General features: G+C 34.4%; 3 protein-coding genes across 4 annotated transcripts; all 3 read left to right on the top strand.

The window, feature by feature from the left end:
- Window positions 1–1947: 1947 nt before the first annotated feature.
- On the top strand, window positions 1948–9910 carry LOC121268169 (T-complex protein 1 subunit theta-like). The gene is made up of 13 exons (XM_041172306.1): window positions 1948–2158; window positions 2613–2875; window positions 2978–3124; window positions 3259–3420; window positions 4374–4451; window positions 5021–5154; window positions 5338–5410; window positions 5488–5565; window positions 5682–5804; window positions 5938–6032; window positions 6379–6588; window positions 7318–7375; window positions 9637–9910. Exons 1-13 carry the CDS (start codon window positions 2023–2025, stop codon window positions 9700–9702), a joined length of 1623 nt encoding a protein of 540 aa, XP_041028240.1. The 5' UTR covers window positions 1948–2022; the 3' UTR covers window positions 9703–9910.
- Window positions 9911–11698: 1788 nt separating this feature from the next.
- Window positions 11699–14098, top strand: LOC121268123 (photosynthetic NDH subunit of subcomplex B 2, chloroplastic). The gene is made up of 3 exons (XM_041172251.1): window positions 11699–12235; window positions 12950–13390; window positions 13790–14098. The coding sequence occupies exons 1-3, from the start codon at window positions 11807–11809 to the stop codon at window positions 13982–13984; spliced, it is 1065 nt and encodes a 354-aa protein (XP_041028185.1). The 5' UTR covers window positions 11699–11806; the 3' UTR covers window positions 13985–14098.
- A 2604-nt stretch (window positions 14099–16702) lies between these two features.
- Window positions 16703–19298, top strand: LOC121268481 (protein NDH-DEPENDENT CYCLIC ELECTRON FLOW 5). 2 transcript variants are annotated; one of them, XM_041172787.1, is made up of 3 exons: window positions 16703–17269; window positions 17602–18084; window positions 18742–18852. In XM_041172787.1, exons 1-3 carry the CDS (start codon window positions 16766–16768, stop codon window positions 18748–18750), a joined length of 996 nt encoding a protein of 331 aa, XP_041028721.1. In that variant the 5' UTR covers window positions 16703–16765; the 3' UTR covers window positions 18751–18852. The 2 variants fall into 2 exon arrangements, with proteins under 2 accessions (XP_041028721.1, XP_041028720.1); XM_041172786.1 differs by lacking the exon at window positions 18742–18852 and adding an exon at window positions 18877–19298 and having other exon boundaries at window positions 16704–17269.
- The last annotated feature ends 151 nt before the right edge of the window (window positions 19299–19449 follow it).

Here is a 19449-nt window from a genome sequence, read left to right on the forward strand (position 1 = left end):
AGTTTCCAAAACCGGACCGGACCGGTTGGAAAAAATATAAATATATAAAAATTAATTTTATATATTATACAAAATATTTTATATATATAAGTTTTATATATATATATAATTATATATGAAATTTTTATATATAATATATATAATTATATATAATTTCATATTATAATATTAATTACATTTTATGGCCTAATAAATTCTCAACATAATATATAGTATTAATATATATTAATATATTATAGGAGTTATAGCTTAATATAGTTAACTTAATATGTTAGTATTAATATTTTATATCATAGTATCATACTATGATATTACTTATTAGCATAATATTATAATTTATAGTAGTAACACTATAATACTATGATATATTGATATATAATATATATGATAAAAGTTATAGTATAATATATGTATAATAGTATAGTTAATTTAATATTTTAGTATTAATATCACTATTAGTATAGTATATAATATTAGTAATAATTTAATATCAATGTATTATTATATTAGTATTGGTATAGTCTATAGTTGTTTAGTATTAGTATAGTATTACCAATACCAATAGTATTACTATATACTACTAGTTATAATAAATTAAATTCACTATAACTAATACTAATATATAGTTATACTATTAATCTAGTCTATAACTAATATTACTAATATATAGCTATACTAATAGTCTAATACTAATACTACTATATAGTTTATACTAATAGTTATAACCAAATCACCATAACTATATATATTTAGTATCAATGTATTATTATATTCTTTAATGTATAACTATATGTAGTAGTAACACTATAATAGTATAATATATAGTACTAGTATATATTAGTAATAATAGTATTACTATTATTTAATATAGTATTATCACTTACATATTGATATAGTACTATACAGTAGTCTATACCAATAGTATTACTATATACTATTGAAGGATAATATATAGTACTAGTATAATATATCGTATATGTATGATAGTATGGTTATTATTATAATTTTGATAAATATGTTAGTGTGTTAGACTTTATGTTATACTTATATTATACTATATAATACTTATATAATACTTATATTACTTATGTTATTATTATACTTATATTATAGTATATAGTATAATATATGTTATCCTATATATTATTCTTATATTAGTATATAGTATATATTATTCTTATATTGGTTTAAGAGAGTAACTGGTACGTAATTGGTTTTAAAAAATGTGAAACTAGTATATACCGGTTTGGTTTTAAATTTTATCTAAAATCAGACCGGATTGGACCCATTATATTCCTAATTGTGCCTCCCATAGTGCTCGCCTAGATTGTGAGGACTTTGGTAGTTTGTTTACCGTGCTGCTCATCCATGGGTAAGCACTCTCCCTTGCTAAGTTTCTCGTTGAGGTAGCGACCTTCATGCTCATTCAAGGTGTTGTCGGAGGTGACTAGCAATTTGTCTACCACGGTGCTAGTCGAGACAGCGAGCACCTCTTCATGGTAGTTGCCTGGGGCAAGCAATTTCTCTTTTATTTGTTCAATTGTGACGTATTAGGCTATAATTTTCACTTTGACGTGGATTATTAGATTACTATAAACAGGGATATTATGGGTTTTTACCATTGACCCCAATTAAAGTTAGTATATTTTTAGCTTGGAGATTACGTCCATTGCACTTACAATTCTAAATTTGTACAGAGAGAGGATTAGACAGTGAGTTAAGATGAGAGAGTTGATATGAAAATTAAAAGTTAAATAAAATATTATTTTAAAATTTTAAAAAAATTAAATTATTTATTATATTTTATATTAAAAATTAAAAAAATTATAATAATTAGATTATATTAGAAGAGATAAAATTTGTTAAAACGTCTTTTATATTTAAACATCTCCTAAATAATAAGAGAGAGAAAATGTTTAAAATAATAAATAATAAATACAAGAGAGGGAAGGCAAAGGAGACGTTTCTGTCTGGGTTGAGGGTTTCTGTGTTTCGGAGATATTCGAGGAAATAGGGTTCCAAATGCAGCCGTATGGTATGCAAGCAATGCTGAAAGAGGGCCACAAACACCTATCGGGTCTCGACGAAGCGGTCCTTAAGAACATCGATGCCTGCAAACAGCTATCCGCCATCACTCGAACCTCACTTGGTCCCAATGGTATGTTCTATATGATTTCAGATGAGCAACGTATCCTTCGTATTTCTTCGTTTCTTTTTAAATACCAAGGAAAAGATAGAATTTTAGTTTCGAGTTGATGTAAATCCTACCACATTGGTGGTGATAATGGGTTTTCTTTGTTTTTCTTAATATTTGCGATTTGTGTACATGATTGTCCGCAAAAAAAAGAAAAATAAAGATTGGCAGTTTAGCTGCTGAAGATGAAGATTAGGCCCGCGGTGATAGAACCTGGGTAACCGGCCGTACTACTTCCCAACCATCTATGGACCTTGCTTCTTTAAAGAATACCACTGTTTTTGTTTCATTACCGTAGGCAAAACTAATATCGCCTAATTTTTGTTGGCATTTCAATACTGTCCTTGATTTTTTTCTGGGTTATCTTACAAAATATAAGATACTCTACGGTTTTGATTCCTAATCATCTTCTGTTCAGGTATGAACAAGATGGTTATCAATCATTTAGACAAGCTGTTTGTCACAAATGATGCGGCCACCATTGTGAATGAACTTGAGGTTCAGCATCCTGCTGCCAAGATTCTTGTCTTAGCTGGCAAGTCCCAACAAGAGGAAATTGGAGATGGTGCTAATTTGACGATTTCTTTTGCTGGGGAGCTCCTCCAAAATGCAGAAGAACTTATCAGGATGGGCCTGCACCCAAGTGAGATAATCAATGGATACACTAAAGCGATCAATAAGGTTTGTTGATTCTGTCCTTCTGGGTGGAGGACCAGTGTTCTTAATGGAATTATTGGTGAATATAGTCTTTTGATTTCAGTTTTTCTGTGTTAAAATCCTCAGACTGTTGAAATTATAGAACAGCTGGTTGAGAAAGGTTCTGAGAATATGGATGTGCGAAATAAGTATCAAGTCATCTATCGAATGAAAGCTGCTGTTGCTAGCAAGCAATTTGGTCAAGAAGATATTTTATGCTCCCTTGTTGCTGAAGTAATTATTTCCTGTTGACTGTTGTTTGTTAGTGACCGTTTAGTCTATTTAGCATTTTTGGCTGGGAATTCTGACTGCCCTTTTATTTTTCTTTTTCCTTTTCCTGTTGTTTTGTTGGGTGGGGGGGATTATAGGCATGCATCCAAGTGTGCCCCAATAACCCAGAAAACTTCAATGTGGATAACGTCCGTGTTGTTAAGCTCTTGGGAGGGGGCTTGCATAACTCTACAGTAGTTCAAGGAATGGTTTTGAAAAGTGATGCTGTGGGGAGTATAAAGCGAGTGGAGAAGGCAAAGGTTAGCACTAATGAACTTGCAGAAGAAAAGTGTAATCTTTATCATGAATTGTTTCGTTCTGGACTGTCGTGGTTGTTTATTTTTGCTTTTAATGCATTGACCTATTTTGTCATTTTTGAATGCTTTCGTTCTTCCTTTATTGTGCTAGTACTCCTTATAACATGCTTTGGCTTTATTTAAAATGACATATTCCATGGTAGCTCTGGCCATCCTTAGTAACATCTCTTTTTACTTGCGTGTCTCACTAATAATTATTGGCAGCAAGATGTTTTTCTCCTTTTCATTTATCCCATGAAACTCCTTATATATGTATATATATATATATTTTTTTTTTTGATCCAGTGTTCTGCTCTTGAAAACAAAGGTCCTGATTTTAAGGGATGGTTGTTTGTGTTGACATTTTGTATTCCAAACAGATTACTGGTAGAAGTGGTTCTGTTAACATATTGAAGGGACTTTATGGTGATGAATAAGTAAATTGGACTAGACATCATCCAAGTTGAGAAGCTATTTAACTGAGTGATGTGAAGTATCGAGTCATCACTTATGTGGTCTCCATCGCCACGATGTTACAAGGTCAGATCTAGGAATTGCACAAATAATAACTTCCATTAAAATCCTTTACCAAATATGATGATGAGTCCAAATTTCACGGATGGTCTTGTCTGCATTGCTTCAATATTACTATCTTGACTTACTTATAAAAAAAAAAAAAAAAAAACCATCTTGACTAATGTTTCTTATCAAAACTACCGATCAAAAAATGTTTCTTATCAAAACTGATTTGAATCATCTGTCAGTCAATTTTGATATTATGGTTGCCAACTTTGTCTAGTTCATATTATTGTTATTTCTTTCTGAAAACATTGACCATTTTATGTGTTTATATTTTGATGGGGGAAGTCCTTTGATTTAGGGTGTCCTAATTGTATCATCTGTTGATGTTTCCCTAGGTTGCCGTGTTTGCCAGTGGTGTTGATACAGCTGCAACCGAAACAAAAGGAACTGTCTTAATACATACTGCCAAGCAGGTAATCCTGAGAGTCTCTTCTGGTTGAGAGTAATGACTCTCTCTGTCATAGTTCCATTTATCTAGTCTCATACTCTGAAAGCGGTATCTTAATTTCATGCATAACTACTCAACTTTTTTACAGCTTGAAAATTTCTTTAAAGTTTAATATTTATCCAACATGCCTCTTTTATGGTTTCCATTTGCAATACTTTCATTATTGTGGTTGCCTACAGCTGGGTCAATGAAGATTCATTTCTGAACAAGAACGACTTTACTTGGGAGTCTCCGTTCCAGGCCCACTTATAATTAGCTTTAGGTCAATGTCTTCATATCCCAATTTCTTTCTTGATAAGTTAAAAAAAATAAAGTGGTACTCATTTTATTGGATATATGTAACCACATGAAGATTAATGGTTAGTGATTGTTGTACTTCTGATACTCATTTCAATAGTGCTCCTACTGGTTCACTATGCTGGTTTCTTTACTCCTTCCATGCTGAGATTTTTGCACAACTATCCTCCTTTCTTTAATGACTTTTTGGAACATATTGGAAAACATTTTTACTTGAGTATTCTGGGAATCTTGTAGCTAGAAAGTTATTCAAAATCTGAAGAAGCAAAAGTTGAAGAGCTTATCAAAGCAGTCGCAGATTCAGGTGCCAAAGTAATTGTCAGTGGAGCTGCAGTTGGAGAGATGGCATTGCACTTCTGTGAGCGTTACAAGTCCGTCAAGTTTTATTGTCTCCAGAATTTTTCATTCTTTGTTGTGCAAACATGCATATGCACTAATATCTTCCTCATTCACAAATTGAGACCTGATGGATATAGATAGTCTGAATATTCGTTGAGGCTTTCTAAGAATTCTGAAAGAGATCTGTTTCTAATTTTATGGTGACTTGCATGCAGGCTCATGGTCCTGAAAATCAGTTCAAAATTTGAATTGCGTCGATTTTGCCGTACAGCTGGTGCTGTTGCCATGGTAACTATGATAGGATTTGTTAATTTATTTACCCTTCTTTTAGTTGCTACTTAATGCCTTTTGAATTCTTGCAACAGTTGAAGCTCAGCCAGCCTAACCCAGATGATTTGGGACATGTTGATTCAATTTCAGTTGAGGAAATTGGTGGTGTTAGGGTATGTTGTAAACGTGGCCTCAGTATAGCTTTTTTTCCCTGAATTGCTTTATTTATCTTCCTTCTTCATGGATGTTTGCATGATATTTTTTTCCCTTTATGAATAAATATATTTAGGTTACTGTTGTCAAGAACGAAGAAGGTGGGAACTCTATTGCCACTGTGATTTTAAGAGGAAGTACTGATAGTATATTGGATGACCTTGAAAGAGCAATTGATGACGGAGTCAACACGTACAAGGTAATTCCTGCAGATTAGTACTTGAGATTTTGTGCTTTATGATTGGCTGGTCATGCTTTGCATTTATAAAATGGCTGGATTAGACTCCAATGAATTATGTGATAGGTATTTGCCTCACTTTTACCTTTGTCAGGCTATGTGCCGAGACAGCCGTATTGTACCTGGAGCAGCAGCTAGTGAGATTGAATTGGCTAGAAGAGTGAAAGAATTATCTTATAAAGAAACAGGGTAATTTACAGGGTTTCCTTCTCTTTTCCCCTCTCATAAATTTGCAAATATGTTTTTTTTACTCACCAGTTTCAAAATTAATAATAGGTTTAAGATCTGCATAGAGAGCATACAGTATGGGGTATATGTGCTCAAACTTTAATGTACAATAGCAACTCTACTTCATTTACTAAAGAAAATGTGAAGTAAGCTGTTAAAATGAGATTAATTTACCTATAAAAAAGAATAATAATGGCTCCTATATGAAGATCTCTTTCATTTGGGGAAAAGAAAATAAATAGCTCAAATGAGATGGAAAAATGTCTTTTATGTGTGCTCAAATTTTCTCCTTCAATTGGTTCTGCAGATTGGATCAGTATGCTATAGCAAAATTTGCTGAAAGTTTTGAAATGGTTCCTAGAACACTGGCCGAGAATGCTGGGCTTAACGAAATGGAGATCATATCTTCTCTATATGCTGAACATGCATCTGGAAATAGCAAAGTGGGTATTGACTTGGAGGAAGGTGTTTGCAAGGATCTCTCAATCCTGGATGTCTGGGATCTCTACATCACTAAGTAAGCTGGTTCTTATCATCTTATTACTTATCTCACTTTTATCAAAAGCTTGTGTTACCTGTTTTTTTACTTCTAATGCATGATGCAACGCAGGATCTGAAGACTTATCTCAAAATTTAAGTAGTGTTGTAATTTTGTAAAGGAGTAATACTTGGGTCCTTGCTCTATCTTAGGGTGTTGTCACTTAATTCTTCTGCTTCTTTCTTTATCAGTTTGGTTTAACTGAGTTATATGTGCTTCAGCTTTGTGCCGGTTCTCAGCAAAGTCATCATTTTAGCATCATTATATATTTAGCTATCGGTTTACTTATAGGAAAAAAAATATTTAGCTATCCTTTTGTTATGAGACTCATGATTAGCATTTCTTTGTGCTTCAGCTTTGTGCCGATTCTCAATAATTTCACCATTTTAGCGTCATTACAATTTAACTATCATTTTGTAATGAGACTCATAATTAGCATTTTAGATGGAATAATTGGTATTTCACCTGATAGTTATCAGTAAAGACTATCTTTTGGCTTAGGACAACCAAGTAGCCTTATAAAACCTCTGGGTCCCACTTAGCAACAAAAATCTGCAGTCCTGATTGCCAGAATTTTAAGAAATTGGTGGAGCATTCTTTCACCATTATATAAAATTGGAACTATTGTTTGTATATTTTCTTTTAACCAAAATCTTCCATTTTTGTGTACGAGACAAGTATAAATGAGTTTTTTTGGGCTTTGTACAGGTTTTTTGCTCTCAAATATGCTGCAGAAGCTGCTTGCACTGTGCTTCAGGTAGACCAGGTACTTTACTTGTATTTCAGTCAAAATGTTTTGCTATTTATGAAGGGTGGAAGTGCTTGCTGCCATTGCTTTAAGTGTTAAATATCTCCCGTTTTAGATTTCAATATGTATTAGAACACTGAAGAATACAGACTAGAATGCTTTTTATTTAAAAGACAAGTAACCAAAACACCATTTTGTTTTGAGCAATTCCAGTCTTCATCTTGGAGTTCGCTATCTTCAACCACACATACTCAGTGCCGCATTTTAAGCAGCTTCATAAGTCAACCAATTAAAATGAAAAGCTATTAAAATGTGACATATCAGTTAGCGTGACTAGGGTTGACAAAATCTATGAGGAAGAACATCATTTCTTTTTTGCTTTTGGTTATGGGATATTTGCTTTGTAATTTAGAAAAGGCTTCTTGACTATAAGATCATCTTTTAAACTTCAAATTTGGGTAAACAATCCCCTAAACCATAAGATTACTTGCACGGTCTCCCAATGTTAAACTTTCTCAATTTTGATCATGACTAACTTTTGAGTTTCACTGTCATATATATCTTTTTCTCCTTCTGGATTGGTGTTTCTTCTTGTACATGTCCCATATACTTGGGCTATGCCTATTCCTCATCAATTAAACCTTTATTTACTGAGTGAAAAAGGTGTTTCTCCTGTGTTCTCCCAGTACTTGAGTTGCACTTTTTGCATGTTTCGAATGAAGCTTTATTACTAATAAAAGAAGTTTCATTCAGCTTGTAACTAGGCATTCTCTTGTTTACTTCATGTGTACTTGGGCTACACCTATTTACTTGATTCAATAGAACTTTATTTTAGTTATTAAAAAAAATAAAGTCCCATGTTCTTATTGCACTTCATGTACCCTAATTTTAATGCTAGACATTAGCAGAATGTTTAATCACGTGAAAATCTTGTAAATATTGAGGTTTGGCATAATGTTAAATTGGATTTCTAGTTTTCAGGACTTGACCATTTTTTTAATTGGTGTTCCTCATGTATTCCCTGTGTACTTAAGCAACACCTTTTATGATCATTGATAAATTTTAACTTTTAATGCGGTATAATGTAAATTGGGAAAAAAACTTATTGCTAGGAGGCATTGCATAACTTAATAGTTTGGGCTGTTGATTTCTCCAATTCTAACTTTATGGGGACATTGCATTAAATCTAATAATTTAAGGTTTGGGGGGGGGGGGGGGGGGGGGGGGGGGGGGGGGGGGATGCAATTACCGTTTTAAAAAAAAGAATCACATAAATTTTGGGCTATGCCTATTTTCATATTAATAAAATCTCTTTTACCTATATAAAAAAAGAATCACATAAATTCTTGGCAATTTTTTTAAAAACCCTAATAAGGAGGATATGCTTAAATAGAAAGTTAACATTTTCTTTCCATTGTTATTTCATTTTCACTTGGAAAATTTGATATGTTAAGATTGAGAGAAATAGAATTTCAAGTGTTACAACTCTCATGCCATCTTTACTTTTTTATTTTTTCCCCTTCAGTTTAAGGCTGCATTTGGATGTTTAGCTGAGCTGAGTTCTTTATGAATAGTAGTGAGTTGAGTAGGTGGAGTGAGTTATGTGAAGCCCATCTAAAATGAGTTAAGATGTGTTTAGATGTTAAGATGGGTTTAGTACTATTTATGGGAAATTGAAAAAGGTTGTAGGTCCCATGTATAAAGAGGTGTTGAGTTGAAAAAAGTTGTGGGTCCCACGTGTAAGAAGGTTTTGAGTTGAGATGAGTTTAGTAATTTGAGAGTTGGGTGTTTGGATGTTAGACTCAGTTTAAAATTAGACTAAACTGAGTTGATCTCAGCTGAGTCTTGCAAACAAACGGGGCCTAAAGGAATTAATTGGTAGATATCAAATCCGTAATTCCGTGAGTTTGTTTTTCTTTCTGGAGAAGCTATATAGATTTTATTCTCCCAGGAAACTTTGATGATAAATACAAGTTTGTTTGAACATCAAGGCTTTTGATGAACTACTACATGGCTAAAATTTGCCAAGGACGAGGGTAATGTGGCAGTATAGATTGGTTAACTAAAAGATTTTAGATATTGTTCCTTTGTGTGTATTGCCATAAGGTGGTTAACCGACTTGTCTACAGTTTCTGGTTGTCTGCCTTTGCAACATTTCTTATAGTAAGTGTAAGATCATGTTAGTAATAAAAAAGCATTTGAAGCAGAATCTCGGGCTTTGTTTTAATTTTCTTTCAAAGCAAGTTTTATTGATGATGCAATGCCATTCTATGTCTCAGATTATAATGGCAAAACCAGCAGGTGGCCCAAAGAGAGATCAGCCTGCAGGGATGGATGAGGACTAATTTCCTGGGGCAATTAATATCTCGTCTTACTTTTATCACTGAAGGCAGGTTCCTGACCTGGGTTAGGCGTCTGTGTTTTTTTACTCGGATGCGAAAAGCTTTGGTATAAAAATTTTGTTTATGGCTGGAAAAATCCACTTTAAGCCTTGGTCGTGTGATGATTTTGAATCTGATGGTGGTTTTCAATATGAGGTATTCGCAAGTTGCAGTCAACTGAAAATGTGCTCGTGTTTGAACAATTTTTTTTTTCTCTAAACCATAAATAGTTTTCATTTCCCTATGGTCTATGCATATGCATATGCAAAGTCATATTTGCATAATATGATCTTAAAATCTTCCACATTGGCTTATGCATATCCAAATATTTAGCTACTTATGAACAGTACTTATCCAAATTTGGATGACTATTATTCACCTTACAAATCATATTTTAATAATTATTTCTTTCCTTCCACTATCTCTCTCTCACAATACTTTCCTTTCCTCTTTTCTTCAACAACACAGCAAACTTTTACTTGTACATTCATTTTATTATTATAATATATTATATATTTTTTCATTTTATTATATTTTTAATATAATATATAAAAAAATTATATTTTTTATTATTGCATTTGTATTATTAATGTCAAATGTATGTAGTGGATGCTAATTGTAAAATATATATAAAAAAATTGATTTTAGTAAAAAATTAATAATAATAAAATAATAATATTTTATTATTATTTTGTCTCAAATATGTATAAGTTAATGTGAAAATTTTGCTTGAATGGCAATTCAAGCAAAATGGAATTAGTGATGGTTACGGAAAATGGTTAGAAACTTTATATGGAACTTGAGGTTTGCCCATGTTGGGTTCCATGCTTAATTTGACTCAGCAATGTTCCATCCGGGCCTGGTTTTATACCAGTCCGGTACTGCATTTTCGGCTAAGGGGGCCCTATATTATCTGGTCAATGTTATTTCAACTCCAAAGATCAAAACCATATGTGGTTTTATTTTTTCAACTTTATTTTTTTCTTAAAAATTTTTAATAAAGTAGGGGATTTAAAAAAAAAATTGAGATTTTGCAAAATATGGGTAAAACCTATATTGGTCCACATACCAGCTTGGGTCATAATCCTGATTAACCTGGGCTGCACGACACAACAGGGCCAGGGTATACCCTAATCCGGATGAATAATAGAACAAGTTGTCTATTGAATTTTAGTCATTAGGCTAATAGGAAAAGAATAATGTTACTCATTATCTTTTTTACTTCTCATCATGGAATGATGCTGGTAACGGATTTTCTTTAGGGGGGAAGTTTGGGACAGCACTCAGAAGGACGTACTATTGCTAGAATGAATGGATGAATGAATTGACCCTTCTATATACAAATTGAATTACTGGGCAGAAAGAAAATGGAGTGGTTGAAGAGAGAAAGGGGGGTGGGGGGTGGAAGAGGTTGATTCAGGCTTGGACTTAATAGGTTTGAGTAATACTAGAGAGAAGCTATTGTAGCAATGCACATTTTGCACTCACTGCATGGCTACTTTTAGTTGACTGTTTCCAACACTTACTTAGGGAGATGTGTGGTCTAAATGATGCCACATCATGTTTGGAAAATGGATGCTCTCAATAGTGACTTCTATCTATATTTATTCATTCTGTAATAGAAAGGATCGAAGTCGAGCAAATTCTTTGAAAGTAGGGATTGGGTCCATGACTCATTTTGGCCCGTCCAGTTGTCTGTTTATTATGTGGATCTGGCTCAGAAATAAGATAAATTTACAGGAAAAAAAGAAAAGAAAAAGGAAAAAAGTGCTTGCTTACCATCTATAAATCCGAAGGAAAAAGCTAGGGATCCCGCTGTAACCTACCGCTGCCTCTTTTTTTTTTTTTTTTTTTTTTTTTTGAATTTTTATTTTTTACTCAGTGATTAAGAAAGAATTTTTTAATAATATTATAAATTTTTTTCTTTTTTTAAAAATATTTTGAAGTATTAAAAAATGATATCCGAAACACAACCAAGCAAAAGGGGTTGGAGTATGAGGATGAGGCTAGCAAACTAGTAAAAGAGTCTGTGTGGAAGCTGTTAAAAAGAGATTCTTTCCTCTCCCTGATGGCTTCTCTTCTTCCCTTTTCTCTCCCAAAACCAAATATAATTAGGGCTTGTTCATCATCATCTGCAACCACCCTTACCATACCAGAGACTCTTGATGAGAAGTTCGGCCGGAAAGGCATCAAGTTCTTGGAGTCTGACAATGTTCCAATTGTGGAACTGACTGTCAGAAATGGCAGCTCCGTAAGGCTTCGAATACCCGATGCCCATGTCACTTCGTACAAGCCAAAAGTCTACTGGAAGGATGATGGGTTCGAGGAGGTTCTTTATACGATTCCAGCTGGTGGTGCAGATTCTACGAAGGCCAAGGGTGGAATAGGCTTGGTCATCAATGACGTATCAGAACCTGGTTCTAAAGGGTCCCCTCTTCTCTCAACTTCTAAATGGACCGTTAAAGATGTTGATTCGGATTCCATCGATGCTCTTCAGGTACTAGTTAAAGATGTTGATTAGGTCGACAACATTTTCTTCGAACTGCTGAATGCCTCTCATTCAAGTTGTTTGCCTTCCGGTACTCAATTGTCAGGTTTGGTGAGTTTCAGTTTTGCAAACTGAGATTAAAGATTGTTTAAGAGAGCTTGCAGCAACAATGAACGACTCATAACAGGGAATAAACGATTCAAACTTTTTTAAATTTCAATTAAACTTTTTTAAATTTCAAAATAATAATAATATTAAATATTTTATTAATCTTTTTAACTTTTATTTAAAATTATATCATCTCATATGTCGTTATTTTCGACAAGGCAAGTATTTTCGGATGACACCCTTCTTCACAACCTCAAATCATTGCATTTTTACTCTTTTCCTTTTCCACGAATTTTGTGTCCGATGAATTTTTGAGCACTGGATATGAAGTACTTAAATCAATGACGATTCATACAACCCCTAACGTTATGATTAAGTCACAATTAACAGAAGTTCCAATCGGTGATGTGGAATTCATTTCCTCATCAATACCTATGCTTCTATTTGGTGACTAATTGAAAAACTTTTTTTTTACAAGTAACTAATTGAAAAACTTCTTAAATAGGATTTCTCAAAATAACTCACTTGTTATTAATTTAGTGGAAGCAAAGTCACAAGAATCTAGAAAAGAAAATGTCCTGGCCCCCACCTTTTCATTGTTCTTTTCGGTTGCAGGTTGAATTGAGCTGCACTTGCGGAACACTTGGTATTACCTATGTGGTGTCACTCTATCCACTAAGCATGGCAACAGCTGTTATAGTAAAGAACAATGGCCGCAAGGCAGTGACTTTAACAAATGCCATACTGAGCTATTTTAGATTTAAAAAACGAGGTGGGGCGGCCATCCAAGGTCTTCGGGGCTGTTCATACTGCTCACACCCGCCTCTATCTTCACCTTTTGAAATCTTATCTCCAGCAGAAGCAATGAAAGCTGAGTCTCCAGGATGGTTCTCTTTCGGTTCTGAGCCTGAAGATAAACCGGGCTCTTGGGCTCTGCAAGATATACCTTTCACCATTTTGAAAAACAAGTTCACTCGAGTCTACGCTGCCCCTCCCAAAGAAAGATTGAAGGCATTTTTTAACACACCACCTTCAAAATATGAGACACTTGATCAGGTAACCAGGAATGTTCCACTTTAATCGAAGGCGGATTAAATAGTATATCTGTAGTATACATTGTGCAACCTTCTTTTATGTGTTTCATTTCCATTGCACCCGAAGTTTTTGACCAATTCCTAAATTGTGAATTCTTGAGAGATTTTCCATATAGATGTCTTATTCAACTGCCTTGAACAGAAAGCAAAGGGAAAGAAAAGAACTTAGGATCGATGCATTTATGGAAAATATTCAGCTTTCATGAGTAGGCATATGTTCAGCTCATAAAAATATTCTACATTTTTATGAGCAAAGAGTAGATAAAATATAACCTAATGTGATATTTCAGTAGATATGAATCTTCTCACGGTAAACTTAATTATCTGTTTTGTTTTGTTCATCTCGATTCTTGTGTATTAGGGACGTGAGCTCTTCTTCAGGGTGATACGGATGGGTTTTGAAGATATTTATTTATCCAGCCCAGGTTCCTTGTCAGAGAAGTATGGCAAGGAGTACTTTATCTGCACTGGCCCTGCTTCAATGCTGGTGCCCGTGGTTGTGAAACCCGGCGAAGATTGGAGGGGGGCACAGGTTATTGAGCACGATAATTTGTAATAACATCTCCCAAAGAACTTTTGAGTTAGTTATCCTTTACAAAGATTTCAATTGCAATTATAAATTTTACATTGTAAGTGGAGTGTTCACATAATTCATTACCCAACTTGCTCCCTTGTGCTTGGTAAATAATTATTCGAGTGTTTGTCATGACTTGTGGTTGCGATGGCCTTATCTTCTGGTTGTTTAATATAGGTGACATCTTTTTCTTTTTTCTCGTTCTGTCTTTTCTTTTGTGGGAGGGGGGGTTTTTGGATGGGGTGGTCGGGGTGAGTTGGGTATTTACTTCAAAATTTAAAAGTTGAAAAAAATAAATAACAATTCAAAAAGGCTCTACGTTTAATTATTTATTTTATAAGTAAAATGGTAGTATTAATAATGATAGGCATAGTCCAAGTACACAAGAATTTATACAAGAGATATGACCTATCTAGCTAGGTTGATAAAGAAGAAAGAAAATCATGTATATTTATGCTATTAAAATCTATAGCTATGGCTCAAAGCAAGAGTACTTTCATTGGATTAGCTAAAGTTAAAGTACATTTTTTATGAATGTAAGATGAATTTAACTTTTAGCTATTCTATTCGCATAAGTCTCCACATTTGAATAACCATTTTTTTCATTATATGACGATAAAATAATATAAAATGAATTTGGCTTTGACTATTTACATCAAATCTCCACATTGGATTATCCATTTATTCATTATATAGTAATGAGTAATTAATAATTTCAAAAATATTTTAATTTTTTTAATTATGAATTTATTTTATTTTATCATAATTTAGTATTCATAAAATTATATATTAATTAGTAATCATATTCTAATTATATTTTTTCAATTGTCATTTAAAAGGGAGAGAGAAATAATTAATATAAAATGTATTTGATGAATGAATAGTTCATTTCAAATTTGAAAATAATTTTAGAAGTGACTGTAGCTAAATTCCAATTATTTGGAATTTAGCTATTCAAATGTGATCACATTTTATGGTTTAATAGCCAAATCTTTAATGGATTTAGCTTTTAGCTAATCCAATGAGAGTGTTCTAAGGTGCGGAAAAATAAAACACGAAGCTTCTCTAGTGTCCACTCCTTGTCTTTGAATGTCTGCTCGTTTCGCTCTTGCCATATGCACCACATAATGCAGATAGGGACCATTTTTCAAACAACTTTAAGGCCTTACATTTAATTATAATTTATAGAAGTTTTTTTTTCCTCAACTAAATGGGAGGTGGGGGCGACCACTGGATGTGACCATAGGAGCCAATTCCTGCTGTGGAATGTCTAGTTTGAGCTATAGCTATTACCCCAAGGGCAAGCCGTCACCACAGCACCCCCAAATTATCTATCTGGTCTAAAACCCATCTCACGGCCCAAAGGTTAGGCTTTACTACTATAAGTGGTTTCAACTTATGTCTTGACTTGAACTCTTCACCTCGAAGCCATGAAATATCATGTCGTACCAACTGAGGACTATGCAGCTTTGGTGGGTGGAATGGATTTCTTAAAAAGAGGTACTTAATTAAGGGTTTGGCTAATATTTAGTGAAAACGATCATTAGATGTGTGTTGTTATGCAAATGAATGGATAAGATTGATTGTAGTGAACAAATAGTGATCCAATACAAGAATGGATTTCGATCCTTATCAAGCCTGGGTCAAAGCTGGGGCTAGGAGCCCAAGAAGAACATCATTTCCAAATATTCGCAGTGTTGATGTTAGGTTTCATTTGGCGAGCGAGGAACAAAGTTGTTCACAATAATTCCGTCATCACTCTAAAGAAAGCAATTGAGCAACTGGATTTCTATACCAAGAAAATTTACAGGCATGGAAAACAAAGCTAAATTATGCAAAAATTATGAAATGAAAAAATCCACCAGAAGGGCACATATGCATATCCTTTGATGCAACAGTAAGGGATACTTTCTCCACTTCATCAGCGCTAAGCCGAAATTCAAATTGAGAAATCATAGGAATTTGGACAGAAAAAAAAAATCACTCCACAAATCTGCTAATGGCAGAAGCCTATGCAATTTTCCTTACAACAAAAATGGCAGACAAACTGTAAAAAGTCAGCACAATCATACAAGGAGACTCACAACTTGTAATTTTGACAATTCAAGGTGAAGATCAAGTTTGGAAAATTAGGCCTATCATGGAAGATATTGCTCGAATGAGGGAAAATCAATTAGGCTGGATCGTTAAAAAAATAAATCGATCTCCAAATCGATATGCGCACTCAATAGCGCAATGGGCAGCAACCAACCTTATATTTGGTTGCATACCCATAGATAAATTACTTACTTGTATTCTATATATAGATAGCGGGAAGGAACCTCCCTCTAATAGTTTGTAATAATTTATTTATCTATGATAAGCAAGCTTGATTAGAGGAAAAAAAAAGAAGTGATCCATTTACTTTTTACATTCGAATAAAAAAATTTAACTTCAAAACTTAATAACACTGGCCTTTTTTTAAAAAAAAAAAAAAAGGTGCGGATTTGTTTTTCCCATTTATTATAAGTTAGGGTTTGTGGTTTAAGAACTTAATCTGGCATTTGACCCAAAAAGAAAAAAAAAATCGAGGTAACAAATCTACTCATCCCATTATCTACTTGCAAGCTTAATGCATTCTTTTTTCGCCTCAAGCTCATGAGGATAAGTGGACCCCTACCGTCTTCGACTCCATAATATCCAAAAGAAAATGCAACGCTTTATCTACCCGGAAACGCCAATTACAAGGGTGGGAAGAAATAAGCTTAAAAGTAGGAAAGAAGCATGAGCATGGCTTGGAGTCAACTTTTCTCCCCCAATTTCATTCCCATATCCTCTGCAATACCTGCAAAACGTTTGGTTACTCACCACCCTTGTGTTCCATGTCGTTGTATTCGGTACTACAATGGGAAAAGGGAATTCCCACTGCCAGAAGTGGCTTCAATCCCCTACCAACCCATCGATATGGAGGGAGAATTCAGTGGCCATGGTGTCACCTTTGAAGGTATAGGTGATAGCTGCGTTGCCAAGATGGGACTGGAAAATGGAAGCACAGCCACCTTGATGTTGCCAAGTGGTTTGATTACATCGTACAAGGCTCCCATGTGGCATGGAGGTTCCGTAGAATTGCTGCACACTTCAGTCTTCGAGGAGGAGAATGGTGATGCTGTCATTCGAGGAGGGGTGTCTGTAGCCTTAAATTGTTGCGGTGATGGCGAACAAGTTTCATGGTCTCCAACTAATTGGGCTCTTCTTAATATAAGTGGAAATGCTCAAGAATCTATTCAGGTGTGTATATAATTCTGTAGGCTATTAATAAAGGATGGAGGAAACTTCTTTTGATAGGCAAGAAGTAAACTTTGAACTCCACGAAACAACACTTTTATTTCAAGCTATATTTAAACTATTTTCTAAACAAGACATGTATGTTGGGTCTATACAATATTTAAAGATGTTCCGATTTGTAGAGGGCAGTAGGTGTTTGGCTAATATTTTCTACAAATAGCCGCAGAGTCAAGTCAAATGGTCACGCCTTAAATCTCGTAGTTTCAGTTAAATTTCTTGCTGAAAAAATAAAAAATAAAAAATAAAACATACACACTTTGTCAAATGAAATGCAGGTAGAACTGATCAACAGTGACTCAGAGAACATGGTTGAAGTAAAGTATATTGTGAGTCTCCAAGAAGATATCTTGAGCTCCGAGATTGTTGTGTCAAACTCCAAGTTTTCACCGCTCCAACTGAAGGGGTCCATTGTAAGCCATTTGACAGTGAGCTCGCCTGATGCAACTTATGCAGTCGGATTACAAGGATCAAATTTCGTCAACAGACCACCATTTTTGTCAAGCTTTGGAATTGTTCCTCTGGACTTGGGCCAGAAAAATGAATTTGGTTTTGGTAAATTATGGGATCAAAAGGCGCTGAAAGGACTTTTGTCCGGTTGGTCTCCAAGAAATCAAAACACAGCTGATGCCGCAGAAGGCATCCAAAGAGAAAGCGAAGATGAAGTGGAGGGCGAAGAGGACGGAAACTATATGCATTTAACAGAGCAATTGAGTCGGATATACACAAGTGCGCCCCGGCATTTCACAGTCATTGACAGGGTACTTTTCTAATAATAACCAAATTCTATCCTCACCTAAGTTAATGCTGCAGCCTGTAAACAACTGATTCTCATACTTCAAACTCTCATGTTGGACAGAGCATTTAAATCGCCACATTGAGATTTTGGTGACGTTTCCCATCCGCAAAATGGGGCACCTAGGATCGAATACATAACTCTAGAGGCCAGAGGCTATACTTCTACAACAATCCCATTCTCGATTACTGTCATACAAAATTGTTCTAGGACTAGCTCATTTTTGCTGTTCTGTGCTTGCACAAGACTCAAAATTTTTATAACCGGTTGATAATTGTCGGTGAAGTTTGCACTTATGCCATGGGGCTAAATCGTCCCTCCGGAGCGCTGAAACTTCCTTTTGGAGCATTCAGTTAAGCAAAGAAGTGTTCAGTGTCATCAACTATTTGTTTATATAAAACACTCACTTAGGAATCTCTTGATATATTTTCCTTTACAATAGGACAGTTACACAGAACGCACTGTTTTTTCTAACATATAATCGCTCAGTTTCAGCCTTGTCTAACTGTTGCTGTTGACACCTCCAACAACAGCTAACTATCAATGTCATATTTTATTTCCTTTTTTCTTATTCATTAACAAAGTAAAGACAGGGTTTTATTTGTTTTTTCATTATCGGAAGACCGGATAACTAAATCCACTAAAGACACAACTGGTCAGGAGAGTATGGTTATATATTTGTTATGTTTCGTAGAGTTGGATCGGACAGAAGTTGACCGTTTTAATTGTTTCCGGTCTGACCTCTAATATGGAACAGGGTAGAAGAAGCTCCGTGGTAATTGGAAGGGATGGATTTGATGAATTATACATGCTCAGTCCTGGCTCAAGTCATGAATACTATGGCACCTATTCTTATATATGTGTTGGCCAATCAGCCCTGCTCAAACCAATAATCCTGGGTCCTCAAGAAGAATGGAGAGGTTGGCAGCATTTACACAACCCAAATCTCTAATTATTATGTTGAAGCATGCCATTGCTTTCATCGTATTTGCTGGCAAAATCAAGAATAGGTGGCTTTGTGATTGTCTCATCATTTTTTTATAGTATTATAGTTTTCCTGGCACATGCCTTTTTTCCTCTTAATTAACTTGTACCTTTTTATGCTGGCATACTATAAAAATAGCTTCTGGTCTCTCTCTTCATGCAAATAAAGTTTGCTAACTAGCCTAGCTTTATCTTCTTCTTTTTTAAGAGAACGGTATTCCAAATTTATTAATAAACTCTCATTTATAACAAAGAAATACCTTATACAAAGGGAGAAAGAGGGTTAATAAGAAATCTCAAAACCAAGCTCTTGTAAAAAATATTATTGAAATTTAGAAAATACCAG

Source organism: Juglans microcarpa x Juglans regia, chromosome 5S (genome assembly GCF_004785595.1).
Source record: "Juglans microcarpa x Juglans regia isolate MS1-56 chromosome 5S, Jm3101_v1.0, whole genome shotgun sequence".
NCBI classification, from domain to species: Eukaryota; Viridiplantae; Streptophyta; class Magnoliopsida; order Fagales; family Juglandaceae; genus Juglans; species Juglans microcarpa x Juglans regia.

Excerpts from the sequence above, each read along its gene's own strand:
- LOC121268169 (XM_041172306.1), top strand. The coding sequence starts at position 2,023 with ATGCAGCCGTATGGTATGCAAGCAATGCTGAAAGAGGGCCACAAACAC. Across the intron at positions 4,452-5,020 it reads TAATACATACTGCCAAGCAG|CTAGAAAGTTATTCAAAATC; the intron begins GTAATCCTGAGA and ends GGAATCTTGTAG. Across the intron at positions 5,566-5,681 it reads AGGAAATTGGTGGTGTTAGG|GTTACTGTTGTCAAGAACGA; the intron begins GTATGTTGTAAA and ends AAATATATTTAG.
- LOC121268123 (XM_041172251.1), top strand. The coding sequence starts at position 11,807 with ATGGCTTCTCTTCTTCCCTTTTCTCTCCCAAAACCAAATATAATTAGG. Across the intron at positions 12,236-12,949 it reads ATTCCATCGATGCTCTTCAG|GTTGAATTGAGCTGCACTTG; the intron begins GTACTAGTTAAA and ends TTTCGGTTGCAG. Across the intron at positions 13,391-13,789 it reads AATATGAGACACTTGATCAG|GGACGTGAGCTCTTCTTCAG; the intron begins GTAACCAGGAAT and ends CTTGTGTATTAG.
- LOC121268481 (XM_041172786.1), top strand. The coding sequence starts at position 16,766 with ATGAGCATGGCTTGGAGTCAACTTTTCTCCCCCAATTTCATTCCCATA. Across the intron at positions 17,270-17,601 it reads ATGCTCAAGAATCTATTCAG|GTAGAACTGATCAACAGTGA; the intron begins GTGTGTATATAA and ends AATGAAATGCAG. Across the intron at positions 18,085-18,876 it reads ATTTCACAGTCATTGACAGG|GGTAGAAGAAGCTCCGTGGT; the intron begins GTACTTTTCTAA and ends AATATGGAACAG.